This window comes from Acinonyx jubatus, chromosome E4, assembly GCF_027475565.1.
Source record: "Acinonyx jubatus isolate Ajub_Pintada_27869175 chromosome E4, VMU_Ajub_asm_v1.0, whole genome shotgun sequence".
NCBI classification, from domain to species: domain Eukaryota; kingdom Metazoa; phylum Chordata; class Mammalia; order Carnivora; family Felidae; genus Acinonyx; species Acinonyx jubatus.
Window position 1 is genome coordinate 31,185,253 of NC_069395.1, and position 14,659 is coordinate 31,199,911.

The 14,659-nt window shown below is 35.0% G+C and overlaps 1 protein-coding gene across 6 annotated transcripts in view; it reads right to left on the reverse strand.

Annotated features, from left to right (window-relative positions):
- Nucleotides 1–14,659, reverse strand: part of PTPRC (protein tyrosine phosphatase receptor type C) — a 123,901-nt gene that overhangs the window by 59,992 nt on the left and 49,250 nt on the right. For 3 of the 6 annotated variants that reach the window (XM_027074627.2, XM_027074626.2, XM_015071509.3), the window contains exons 3-5: nt 7,206–7,232; nt 3,331–3,528; nt 732–875 (exon numbers count right to left, since the gene is read on the reverse strand). In XM_027074627.2, the coding sequence (XP_026930428.1) occupies nt 732–875; nt 3,331–3,528; nt 7,206–7,232 (369 nt within the window). The remainder of the gene's footprint in view (nt 1–731; nt 876–3,330; nt 3,529–7,205; nt 7,233–14,659) is intronic. The other 3 variants (XM_053209751.1, XM_027074629.2, XM_027074628.2) reach the window with 2 other exon arrangements.

Consider the following 14,659-nt stretch of genomic DNA (forward strand, 5'->3'; position numbering starts at 1 on the left):
TGTTCCAAGAAAGGCCACTTTAGTGCCTGCTCCATGGGCTTTCCCATTTATATCTTTTTATTTTCAGGCATTGAAGCCATCACATTTTTATATATGTCTGTGTGGATTTTTGTCTTTCAGGATAAAAAAAAAAGTCAACATGAAGTGACTTAGACCCTGATTTGGAAAGATAAAGGAGGGGGGTGGTATTTTGCTTTGTTTTATATAAATACAGAGATGCTAAGCTGAATCTTAATGTTTGGATGGAGGAAATGAAGCATCTATTTCCTTTTTCCCATTCTTTTAAAAAAACAAACTGTGGTTACAATTTCTTAGTGGCTTTCACTGAAAATGGAAATCATCTACTCTTCAGGATTTTGTTTATTGGTTGGAAGTCTATTGGTAACATTTCATACATACTATTCTTTATTATTAGCGCAAGTTTTCACTGTGCAGTGGGTCTTGCCCCAATATGAAGAAACGTATAGAACACCCTGAGTAACCATTTATTCCGGAACCGGTTTTTCCTTTATTCTGCGAGGTCTCATTCTTTATTATTTCATCTGTCCTAGAAGGACCTTAGGTAGGTGTTCTCATAAACTAAGGATAAACATGAAAGTATGAAATACCGAATTCACCAACTAGCGAGTGCTATACGTTTAACAAGTGGTTGGATTCCCTGACACCACTCTTAACCACAGGCAGCTGTCAGGCTCTCTCCACGGTTGCGTAAATCTAAAAGCCCGGCAAACCTGATGTGTCATTCTTCCCCGGAGCAGGGGTGAGTGCGGGAGGGGTAGCAGGGGTAGCAGTGCTGCTAGGTGTCTGCGTGTCAGATCCGGCAGAGGGCGCCTGCGAGTCTGCGTGCGTGGGGAAGGTAGGCGGCTGTGTAACTCCTAGGGTAAGAAAGTGAAATCGTTTCAGTATTTCCCTACTGCAGATGAAACATTTAAATACTAGGACGTTATCAGCATCTTTGTTTACCAAACCGTGAAATGACCCAATCTATTAAAATGTGTGTCTGCCTCTATTTAAGTGTGCCTGGCAGGAAGGTGGCACCAGAGTTCTTCATTTACATATTCCCAGAGGCTTCCTGGGGTCCTGTTGAGGTCATAGATGACTCAGGTTTCCAGGTGGCTTTTTTTTTTTTTTAACCTCCAAGTCTCTGTGAGCTTTTTGGATTCTCCTTCAACTTTACAAACTGAAAGTTGGGGTGTTTCTTCGTAGGCAGAATCAGTAAAGGATCCCTCAGTATACAATATGCAAATCGTAAAAAAAAAAAAAAGAAAAAATAGAAAAATGGACAAGACATGTAACAGACATCTAATATACGCAATGGCTAAAGAGTGTAGGCAAAAGTGCTCATCACTATGAAATTTTTTGATGTTAAAATAAAATATCTTAACTCTCATACTGGCAGAGTTTTGAAAGATTAATAATATCTAGTATTGGAAAAGATGTGGGGAAACAGTTGCTCACACACCCACATTCTCTCAGAGAATCACATGTCTAGAGTCTGGAGGATATACCGCCACGGATAAAATGGTATGGTATCTTTAAGGATCAGGATTTGGGAAAATAGTATTTTCAATGTGTATGTGTGTAAATTTTATATATATATGCATAAAGTATGTACTTTATATATACTTCTATATTGATATTTTGCAACTGCATAAAATATTTTTGTAAAAATAATATCACATAATTAAGTTTAATGTTATGCAAACAGATGCTTATTATAATGATTTTTGAACAATTTTGAAAACGCTTGAAAATATTATACTGTTAGAAGCATGGATTAAGGGATTTTTTTTACCTATGTATATCGGTAAGCAGGAAAATTGGATTGTATTCCACAATACGAATCAATTGCGAACATAAATTAAATAACACATACGATTTTATCCCAGTAGAGAATTGAAATATCACCGGAGAGCAAAGTTATTTTGTAGGGAGATCAAATGTCTTATTTTATTTGAAAGTGTAAGAAACCTTCCAAGCTAATTTCACCATCAAGTTAGTATTTTACTATTATTCATCCTTATTTCCAATCTTTTCCATTTTAAACATTTTCTCTTCACATTTTGCTTCATAGAGAATATTATGTGTGTGTGTGTTTGTGTACATGAAGCTAAATGTGAAAACTTTAAAATAGAAAACTGTGTGACATCACTCAGTCAGTAAAAAAGTTTACCCTGGAATGTTCTACCTAACCATTAACACCCTCATCCTCACATTCTTTTTGTTAAAATTTTGGGCAATGAATTCAAATGCCTGCAATGTTTAGATAGATCCTAGCCACTACTCTGCTAAGGTGGAAGGAGAAAATGGAGGAAAGATTGAATTTACAGTTCTGTAATCAACATAAGGAGGCATTTATCATTTAATTAACTGCTTATTATGGCCAATAAACTTCATCAATATGGTATTCAAAACACGACAATGTACCCCTCCACCAAACTTCTGAGACAGTGTTGAACATACTTGTTTTTCAAACTAAGATTAATGGCACTGTTAAGCAAGTAGCTTAGTCTCTAATGTCTATAAACCTGTTTGCCTCAGAAAATGACAACATAGCACATTATTTCAGAAAAGGCATGAACAACCCTCATGATGGTGGATTTATGTGCCAAATACACTGGCAGACCTAACATCAAATATAGAATGAGCAAACCACAGATTTATTGGGATTCTGAAAAGCATCAGTGGTCTTCACTGGTAAAAAATACCTCCCACATCACTGTTATGAATGTGGCCACATTCCCTTCAATTCCGCCCTAAGACCCACAACCTTGATTAATTTTTTTAATGCCAATATCCCTGGAGGAAATTCAAACGGCAAAGCTGGATTATTGATCCTGGGTGTGGTTTTTCAAAAATAAATTGTTTATCTCCAGTAATTTCTGGTATTGAGATTGTGGAGTTCAACAAAGAAAAATCTTACTTTGGAATTACAGCCAGGGAGGGCAACACTGACAAAGCGCTGAAATACTGAGTTCTAACCCGGCTGGCACTGCAGAAAACCCAAGTGAGCAGAACAGTGGCGATGACACAGCACATGCAGTTCAGTGGCTACTGGAGAAACTCCCCTCCCCCTCCCCACCAGCCTTACTTGCTGGGGCTTCCTTCCTTCCCTGTCCATCAGCTCCTCAACAACTTGCCTTCACTACTTTGGTCAGTCAAAATTGCATGAACGCCTGGATGTTCTACACTTTACATGCTTGAATAAAACCACATTTGTAGAAACTGCACACATATTTTAAAGAAAAACAGTTCTGATAACTTTCAGATTCAAAAAGGAAGACAAGTTCTCCTAAACTCATTTCAGTTAATTAACACCTCTGTGCCGACCTGTCACATTAAGAGTATTAGCATTATCCAAAGAGTTCAGGAAGTCTTCAGTTGAAGGATTGTCTGGACTAAGAGTAGACGTGGTCTCTGAGGAGTTATATTCTCTTTCAGAGATGCTTGTAAGTGAGAATGCAGTGGTGCGGGCAGGTAAGGGGTCGCTTGGAGCCAGAACACTGGGCTTTTCTGTTGAGTTCAGTCCTATTGTATTCATGGGAGATGGAAAAAGGAAAACAAAATAAATACATGAATCATATCCTGCAACATATACTCATCTGAGTTAACTAACTCCCCAGTCCATTACAGTGTGTATATAAATATATATACATATATGTGTGTAAATGCACACACAACATACAGAGATGATATACGGCGTGTGGTAGTATGTATATTTTACCAAATACATATACATATAGATAGATAGATAGATAGATAGATAGATAGATAGATAGATGCATACAGAGGTATATAGACTTAGATATAGTGGCTAAAGATATAAATGGGGAAATAAAGTTGAAAGCAGCTATTCCCTGCCTTCTTCCCTTTGGATTGCTGGTTTCTTAACTGTCCAAAGCAGTTGGGTTCAGAAGGACGGAGCACACACATAAAGAAAATCAATTAACAGAAATTATAAAAAAAAAAAAAAGAAAGAAAAGAAAAAGACTTATCAATGAGCACTAGAGAAAGATAAAGTTTAAAGGGAATTATTAAGAGGACTAGTGTTTCTAGGAAAACAAAAAATGAAAAATAAAAGTTCTAGGTACACACTGATTTTTTTTTTACAATTTTATTTTTAAGTGATCTCTGTACCCAACATGAGTGAGGCTTGAACTTACAACCCCGAGATCAAGAGTTGCAGGCTTTACTGACTGAGCCAACCAGGCACCCCTCCACTGATTACTTTTTAGCAAATCAGAAACAAAGCAAAGATTGGACAAAAGACAGGGAAACAAAATTCTCAAACAGATACACAATGCCCAAGTCTACAAAATGGTTTCAACTTTGTGATAATATAAGAAACACAATTTGAGATATTGCAACAACATTTTCCATGGTTTCAATTCACTTCAGAAGAAAAAATAACAGTGTGACAAGTAGTGCTGAATTAGGGAACCCGTAGCTGATAGAGATGTACAACTGATAAAAGCTTCTGCAGGGCACATTAGCACTGTGTATTAAAGGCCTTTAAATTTTTTGTGTTCTCTTACTCAGAAGGTGTATTTCTTTATAGAAGAATGAGGATAAATACACCAAAATTGTTAAAAAAAATAATAAACCAACACATTGTGATCTCTGGATATTGAGGTTATAAAGATGTGGGTTTTTTTTTTCTGGATTTTCTATGTTTAACATATATTCATTTCTACGAATAGTCAAATGTTATGTTTTTCAGTGTTTAATTAACAACAACAAATGATAGCACACAAGTACTTTAACAATTCAGTTCAACAAGAGTGAGTAAGAGAAAATGGCCCAAGAGTGAGTAAGAGAAAATGGGAGGGGAACGAGAATGGGAGAAACTGGAAAAGATTAGAAGTGATAAGATTTAAGAACTGAAATTAAAAGATTACTGAATGGGGAATTAAGAAAATGGAAGTAGAAAGGGCACAGAGAAGTCCTAGCTTCATTCATTATTGTTGAAGGTAAAATGAAATCAGTGTTTACTAAATACAAATAAAATACATCCAAGCCTTACTGAACTGCCCCAATGACAAGAACATAAAATAATGTAGAACTCTTCTGTGGTTACTGAAATCCAAAGTAATTTCAGTACATTTGTTACAGTTGTTATTTTCCAACGAAAATTTTCAATCTCTAGAATTTCATAACCTAATAACACACAAAGCAACATATTTACTAACAAACCTCTACCCGAGATACACGTCAACATATCTAGCAAAGTGATAGGCAAGTCACCCCTTCCTGTCTTCAGTGTAAAATCCTAAATCCTACTTGACTTATTCTCTCACCTGCTCTTTGTTGAATAAAAGAAGAGACAAGGGTGGAGGCAAAGACAGGAAGAAGAAAGATAGGGACAGAGATTGAGAAGATGAAAGGGAGAGGGGGAGGGAGCTTAAAATTATGTGCAATAACATTAATATACTTCCATCATTATAGACGTGAACAATTATTAGTTTGTTGTTTTTAGGTTAACCTATCTTTGGTTTTGTCAGGATTCCAATGATCCCCTGTGCTCTGAGAGAAATGTGACATTTTCCCTTTATCACCCACTCCCACTTATCTTTTACATTTGAATTACAAAAAGACTAGAAGGAAAACCACTCCAAATACCTCGCATAATAGTGTTATGCTTTGTTGAAGAGTAGCATTCCTAAAGATTATATATCATCAAGTAAATTCAGTCCAAGGTCTATGAAAAAACGGTATTCAGAAAATTACCCTCCTACGTAGAAGCCTTAATATTCTTGCACACATCTTAAGCTCACTGCACATCCCCTGGTTCAATAAATAAGACTTTAATTCAGGATGAGAAAAAATGCTCCAATTGCCAATTCTACATTGGCCTCTTTCTTCACTTTGGAGACACTACTGGTTTCCACTGATCACATTCTTGTTGATATTTGCAGGAAGCCATTCTCATTAGCATTTGGGGTCACTGTTTTGACTTACCTCATGTCATCATTTGGATGTGTCATCCATCATTTTATAACAGTGCAAGGATAATGGAAACTCTCTCAAGAAGGTGGTAAGTCATCTAGCATTTTAAACATTCACCCCCTATTCTACCCCATTCCCAATCCCCTCCTGCAACAATAACCAGTTTATATGGTTGGAATGAACTTAATCATTTGTAAAAGGTGGAAATGCTAAAATGCATGAGAGTAGCTGGCATAAACCAATCACAGTTGCTATACCTTAATGACTTTCATGTATTTATAAAGCTTCTCTACCATACTATCCAACCGTAAAATTCCAATATTACATGTTTTAAAAAATAAGAGAATGTGCTTCTTATGCAGATTCAAAAGCATTTTGTTAGCATTCACATGCTTCCTTGTTTCCATAGTTTGGAATAAATTTTCATTTATTTACAAAAATAATTCCTTTAATAACTCAATTTGCAGAACATTTTGAATGTACCTAACTAGAACTGTGCATTAAAATGATTAAGTCAGAATTGTCTTAGTGGCTTTACTTACCTTCTCAATGCATACTTCAACTGTATAATGAATCAGGAAATCAGTAATACATTTTACATAACACTAACATTTAAGTGATATAACTTATTTTTAACCACATGAAATGTACGTTTCTCTCTTATTTTTGCATATAATATGTATGAATTTATTTTTAACATTTTCATTGTTTAAATTTAATTGGTCTCAGGATTAGAATACTCATTAAGACTATTAATTCCATTGTGACAATAGAATTTGAACATGATTATTATAAAATATCTTACTACTCTCAAAGCTTTTCTTTTATATATATGTATATACATATATGTATTTGTATATATACATATATAATATGTTTAGAATTCTAATTCCTCAGATAATTCTTTAACCACTTTTTGACTATAAAGTTTTGCGACCTAACTTGAATTATTTGCAATGTTAAAATTTAAAAAGAGATTGGAATCCTTCTATGCAATTTATTGTCAAGTTTAAGAAAAGCTATAACTTATACACAATAATATATTCAAGTAGTTAACAAAATGTATATGGTATAAGCAGGAATATTAAGAACAAGAAAGTGTCAAAAACATTTTCACAATTCAAGAAATAATTCATAATTATAACACTTGTCCTTGTAAAATGATTTTACTAGACAATAATAGAAAACTCTATCAACATAAATATATAAACTTCGTAACAAAATAATAAAATAAGTAAAATGAAAATATTAATTCTTACCAGGACTGGAAAGAGTATTGTCTTCTCCTGAAAAAAGGAAAACAAACATCTATTAGAAAACTTCAAATTTCATAATACATATGGAAATATAAGTTAAATTTCCATATATACATCATCTCTGTGTTAGTTAACATTCACAGAGGGGCAATTTTCAGTACCTTTTACCACTGAAACTACATTCCTTCTCTTAAGGTCATGTTTACAATGTCCAAGTATGTTAAAACTATGGTATTAGTTTTTGACTTCTCAGGTAAAATAAAAAAGTAATAGAATAAAGGAGAGCTATTAGAATTAATCTCAAGCCTATAAAAGACTTTGGACTTTTTCCCCATATGTATTCATTTATTTAGATAATGATTATTTATTGAGTGCCTACTGTGTGCTATATGCCACATACTAGTGATATAATATGACCAAGGTAGAGACATTTCCTGCCCCCAAGGAGCTCAGCTCAGTGTAAGATACAAACCCCCCAAAAAAAGAAAGAAAAGAAAGAAAGAAAGAAAGAAAGAAAGAAAGAAAGAAAGAAAGAAAAGAAAGAAAGAAAAAGTCTTACAGTGTAATGACCAATGAGATAGAATGTGCTGTAGCAGCACAGTTTGGATTGGGGCACCTGGGTGGCTTAGTCAGTCAGTTAAGCATTCAACTCCTGATTTCAGCTCAGGTCATGATTCCAGGATCCTGGGATTGAGCCCAACATCGGGGTCTGCACTGAGCATGGAGCCTACTTAAGATTCTCTCTGTCTCTCCCTCTGCCCCTCTCCCCGACTTGCACTCACTGTCTCTCAAATAAATTTTTAAAAATTAAAAAGAAAAAGCTTATAGAGGGATCACCCAATTTAGACTTCCAGGGTTGGTGTCCAACTGGTAGAGAAGGTGACAGAGAGGGTTTCTTGGATACATTTAAGGTGTGACCTAAAGGATTATGGACAGCTAGCTCAGTCCTAGAGGAATAAGAAGTTGAGATTCGTCCTACAGGCTTTAGACAGCCATCAGAAGAAGGTGTTTAAGGGGAGAACTATTGAAGAAGCATTTCAATTTTCGATTGGCCTTGTTGTAAAATGGAAAATAGATTATCAGAAGGCAAAGTTGGGGACAGGAACATCAGGAGACTAAAATAAAAGCGTATGAAAAAGATAATGTTCTACATGAGGAAAATGGTACCAAAAAAAAAAAAAAAAAGCAAGAAAAAAATCTGTGAAACACTTTGGAAGTAGTCATCAAGACTTTGTAAATCGTTAGAAGTAAGAAAGGCAGAGAATGAGTAATACGGAAAGCATTCAGGTTGATAGTTTAACATACTAGGCAATTGTAGTAGGTAGATTGTGGAAGCTTTCACTAAGCTAAAGAAGAAAAGCAGAAGAGACAGGAAAATTTGATATTCTTGAAACTTCTATGTAAAAATGTTTAGTAATATTTGGAGGTGGAGGTTGGCAGCTCAGGATATCTCTCTGAGTTGAGGCTTTGGATCAGCATATAGATGGGTATTGTAGCTATGATGGTGAAGGAGGTCCCCCAGTTATACAAAAAGAGCATTCGGGATAGAATTCTGAAGTTGAGTAAGCATTCAAGGAGAGGGCCTAAGATTAGGTGACCTAATCTTCTATGTAGGAGGGAAAATGAAGTCAACAAGAGTTACCAATAAAGGGTGTTTCAAGAAGGAAATTAATGAAATCAAATAAAATGAGATTTATCACCTGAGCTTGTGGGAATGTTGGAAAGGTCCGTTTTATTGCCATGATGGGAACTAGATTCAGTCTGCAGTGAGTGAGACATGTTTCACTCTTAGTAAATGACCATGAAAAAGATCATAAAATCCTTTCCCAAATGACAGTCAACTGATGTGAAAAAGAATCAAGAATCAGATAAAAGAAAGGGTTGGTTAATATTTAAGACAGCTTCCTGCTTTGAGATTTTATTTTTTGAGGATAAACTGATCTGAAAAACTTGTCTCCCCTCAGAAGGGCCATCAGATGGGTAGGACCCAGTTTCTTCAGTGACATTCTCTGGTTTATTCCTTGATATAAATAGTATTTTTGTATTTTATATTATATTGTATGTAGTATATATAAATATGTAATTATTAAAATATATATTATTAAAACATATGCTGCATTAAATATTTTCTTATTTTCTCATTATAGTTCTCTACTTTTTCTTAATCATTCATACTTAAGTATTGTTTTTAATGTACATGATTTGGATTTTTGTCCCTCCTCTTGTTTAATCAGCTTTTATCTTTCTATCCCATATAAAATCATGTTTTGATTTCTTAATATTATTTTTATTTTCTTGTTAGTAGCTTTCTCTCTCTTCTCATTTATTTTTATTTCCTTCTAAATTAAGTTCTTAGAATTGTGTCAATTTGCAAAAGAAGCAATAGGTAAAATAAAAAACATTACTATAGGAGGGATTAACAGCTCTTGTGTTTTAAGTGAAAGAAGAAATAACTGTCATGATAATTGTAAAGAATTTAGCATATTGCCACATTCAAAATATTCGAGTTAGTTCGAGTGTATAAACACATTTCATATAATACACCTCTTTTCTTTATCTAAGAAGTATATAAGTTTTTAAATATCTAAAACTATTTTGGGGGCGCCTGGGTGGCTCAGTCGGTTGAGCGCCTGACTTCGGCTCAAGTCATGATCTCGCAGTTCGTGAAGTCGAGCCCTGCGTGGGGCTCTGTGCTGACAGGTCAGAGCCTGGAGCCTGCTTTGGAGTCTGTGTCTCCCTCTCTCTCTCTGCCCCTCCCCCACTCACAGTCTGTCTCTCTCTGTCTCTCAAAAATAAATAAACGTTAAAAAAAAAGTAAAACTATTTTGATATGTCCCTTCTCAATATAAACACCTAATTCCTTGGAACTTCAAGCAAATTAACTTGATTTAGTTAAGTTTAAACCTATTTATTGTTTTGCTAACTTGATATTAGGTGCTGGGTTTGAACATGTAACAGGTATGGTCCTTTGCCCTAGGATAAATTACAAACTGTAAGATGTATAGATACTGATAGATATCTACATATATATATATATAGCTCCAATGGTTTGCAAGATAAAGAGAGAGAGAGAGAGAAAGAGAGAGAGAGAGAGATAGATCCAGCAGTCTGCAAAGACATTTAAGTCATAGGTGAACCTGATTAGGACTAATAATTAAAATTCCTTCCATTGGAAATCAGCAAGAATTACACAATATGAGGAGGAAGCGAAGCAGCTGAAGCTATGTAGCTAAGAGCCTTGCATATAGTAAGTGGTAGATAAGTAATTGTTGAATGGGTTTAAGCATGTATAAATGCAAGGGAGAAATCAAACAGATCTGATGAAAACACCTTTGGGAGAAGAGCCAAGAGCAAGCCTTATAGGTCACGAAAAGAGATTGAATTTTTTCCTGAGAGTGATGGAAGTCATCAGATCAATAAATATAGAAGAGAAATCAAATAGATTTGATGACAGAAAAAAGAGGAATCTTAATGTTGCCTTTACTAGACCCATCACTAACTCCACAGACCATTATACTCTGTTGTTCTCATTTATTAGTTTGTTACCGCCAAAACATGTAGCATAAATGGTATAGAATATGTTATAAAAAGGAATTGCGATTTGTCACATATTCATTATGGAAATGGAAAAGGAATATTGGGATAATAAAGAAGCTTTCTTTTTTTAACATAAGAACCATGAATACTAGAGTAAATATGCTAGAAATGTTCCAAACAGTATACTCTTCATCAGGCCACATGCATGTTAAATGCCCCAGAGATATTAATTTAATTCTAACTGGTGCAAAAGCAATGAATGTTTTGAAGACAATACGTGGTGTATAGTATTTTAATTCAAGTTTAGAAAATGGTAAATTACCAAAATGGAGAAGAAAATTTCTACAGATGTGTCTTTTTAAGAGAATAATTCAGAAATGATACTTTATTGTTATTAATTGCTAATATGTATTGAGTGTTCATGGTGTATGAGGCACTATAGGAAGCCTGTTGGTTGTATTTTCTCTCTTAAGGATCACAACACCCTAAGAAATTAGAAAAGTCAAGTGTCTTGGCTAGGTTCGCAAGGCTGGTATATGCTAGCCCAGACTTGAACCTGAGCCTGTCTGACTCTGCAGACATTGCTGTCCATCCTCAGGCTTCCAGCTTTCCTCATTAATTTATCCTTATCGCTTTTCCTCTACACCTGACCTTTCAACATGAAAATTCTTTTAGCCAATGCTTTAGGCTACACAGAGATTGATATTTATTAAAAGCCCATAGGCTAAATAAAAAAACCTCTTAATCAGTATTGGACTACAGAATACGTGACTAATAATGTTACAAATGCTAAAATAAACTTGACCCTAAATATAGACATTTGCAGTAAATTATAGTTTTCTGGATAAATGCTCTATGTATGGTATAGACAAATATTGGAGAAAAATCAGAAGTGTGCCGGTTTAATTTACTAAAGAATATTATTTTGACAGGGAAGTCAACCAAACTACAGTAACAGCAAACAAAAGTACTATAACGCACAGACCCCGTGTTTATCTGTGAAGAGACTTCCATAGCTTGGAAACAGAAAAACAACTTATTTCTATATGTGTATCTCCATCTATGTATTTCTGTTCTAATCACGGCCCCATTCAACATTTCCCCAAATCCTTTAATCTTCAATGCAACAAAATTTAACATCCATGGCAAATAACATATATCTAAAAATGATCACATTTTTCTTTCATGCTTACTTCCCATAAAGGCTTCTTAGATTGAACGTACGTTTTCCATTATACCCCTTTAGCTCAGAATCTGATTCTAAAGTCCTCCACTGAGTGATTTTCAGGCTATTTTGAAATCTTGTAGCTTATTTTAAGGTTTATTTCATTTTCTTTATAGAGTATCACACACACATACACAGTCTTTTATCTCTTTGAAAGAAGATTCCAAGTCCAGCATCACAGTTTAGATTCAATAGAAGACTAAATTTATTCTCATAGTCACAAAATCCCTATAAACAGATTTTCAATCTCTGTAACACTTTCAGTTAACATGATAAATCATATGAAAATTACTTAGGCACTCAATAAATCTTACAGAAGCTCACTAAAATAAAATTTCAAAGATGAAAACCACTTCCAAATTTGAGCTAATGTCCTTAAGAAAATATTCAGGAACTACAGCAGTGCGATTGACATTAATTTCAACAAGCCATATCTACTAGATTACATAAAATAAAAAAAAAAATTCAATTATTTTTATTTATTTATTAATTTTTTAATGTTTATTTCTCTCTGTGTGTGAGAGAGAGACATAGAGAAAGAGAGCGCACAGGTGGACGTGCGCTGAGGGAGGGTCAGAGAGGGGGACAGAAGATCTGAAGCAGGCACCGCGCTGACAGCAGAGATCCTGATGTGGGGCTCAAACCCACCAACAGTGAGATCATTACCTGAGCTGAAGTCGGACACAACTGACTGAACCACCTAGGGGCCCCAATTTTTAAAATTTTTTAAAAATTTTATTTATTTTTGAGAAACAGAGAAAGAGAGAGAGAGCATTAGCAGGGGAAGGGCAGAGAAAGAGGGAGACACAGAAACCAAAGCAGGTTCCAGGCTCTGAGCTGTCAGCACAGAGCCCAATGCGGGCCTGGAACCCACCAACTGCGAGATCATAATCTGAGCAGAAGTCAGACCCTCAACTGACTGAACCACCCAGGTGCCCCTCAATTACTTTTAAAATATCAAAAAACTTAAGTACAAATCTCAAAGTAGGAACATATATAAAGACAACCTACATGAAAGAGCCTAGTTAAAAATCTAATATCTGAAGGACATATCCCCTCCAAAAACCATCTAATGACTTCCATAAATGTAAGCATGCAGTAACAAATACTTCCATGGAGACTGTTTCTACATATCAGATAGGATAAATAGGTGAAGTTACTTAAATATTTAGAGGAGACTGCACTATCGACGATATCTCTATCACATTTTGCAATTCTTCCTAAATTATATGAAAATGACTTCAATTGTCTATTATATTTCCATATGCAGACATTATCAGAACATTACTGAAACACAGGAAGAAGCAACTGTGCTGAAACCTCATGATTAAACAGTCCAACCCTATCAGACCGGTTATATGAACTCTTTAGTTATTTCATGACCTACTCATTCTACTGCAGGTCAAAGACGGATCTGCCTGGCCAATGAGAAGCCAAAGAACTAATGTAGTTATCTCAGCTGTTTGGCATAGGCAAACATCCCCATACTCTTTATGCTCTAGTTCACATATAACTTAAAAGCAACCATACACTGTTAGTGGAGTCAGACTTGGAAAAAGCAAATAAATGTCTGCATAAAGTACTTAATAACTAGTGCGTAATAAATACCTATTTAATATTAGGAAAATGCATTAATATAATTAGCATTAAAATACATGCAAACATTCTATATGAACAATGCTGGGAGGGTGTGGAAAACAGGTAAAGAAAATAGCAGTGGGGATTAAGAGGGCGTGTGTGACAATAAGGAGAAAGCACTGGTACTTCTAAAAGTATAAACTGCATTGAGCACTTTTAAATTCTATAAACACAGGGGATAAATATAATAAAATAGACCATAGTAATATACTTAGTATTTCCATATATTATCTTTTGACTTCACTCTTCTGGGATAACATTTTCTGCATTTTTTTTTTTTAAGGGAAGTGCCTGTTTTCATTATTTAGACAAGGGAATATTTAGAAATATTCCAGTAGGTGGCACCATAGCTCCAAAAATCTGTAAATCACGGTACACGCGCTCTTTTCCATGTTAATCCTGTGTGAATTACCAGTGGAATTGACTAAGTACATTAAACAGCTGAACATGCAGATAACAGAGCACTCGATCTTCAAAGCTGTGTTATTCTAACACGTGTATTGTTGCTGAATTTACCTTTCCCAATATGTTTCCTTTACAACTCAAAATGTTTAAGTGATCACAAATCAAAGTTACCTTGAAGTCATGCCCCTAAGTCCCTGTTCAGAAATTTCATCAAAAACCGGGAATCAGTCGAGTGAAAATGACATTTCAAAAGACGTACTTGGGCTTTAAATACCATCCATTCCCAACCCCACCGCTGCCCCCACCCCACAAAAAAAAGGAAATGGAATGCCATTTCCAAAGGGATTTAAACATGTCTAATTCAGCAAATCTAAGTACAAGGACAGAACGGTGAACCAGGATAGATGAAATAAATACGTATTCTCAGCATCTGCCCTAAAAGAACAGTGGCATGTTTTGAAGGCTGAGAATGCATATCTGACCCCTATAAATATAAAGGCCATACAAAAGTGAAATAAGCACACCAAGACAAAAATTAAGGGTCAGTGAAAACAGATATGCCTGGTTTTCTTTGTTTGGTAAGGCGTGATAATAATAAAGCACATAAATAAAAATGAAAGGATTCTACTTTTAGTTACTCTATAAACCTGGT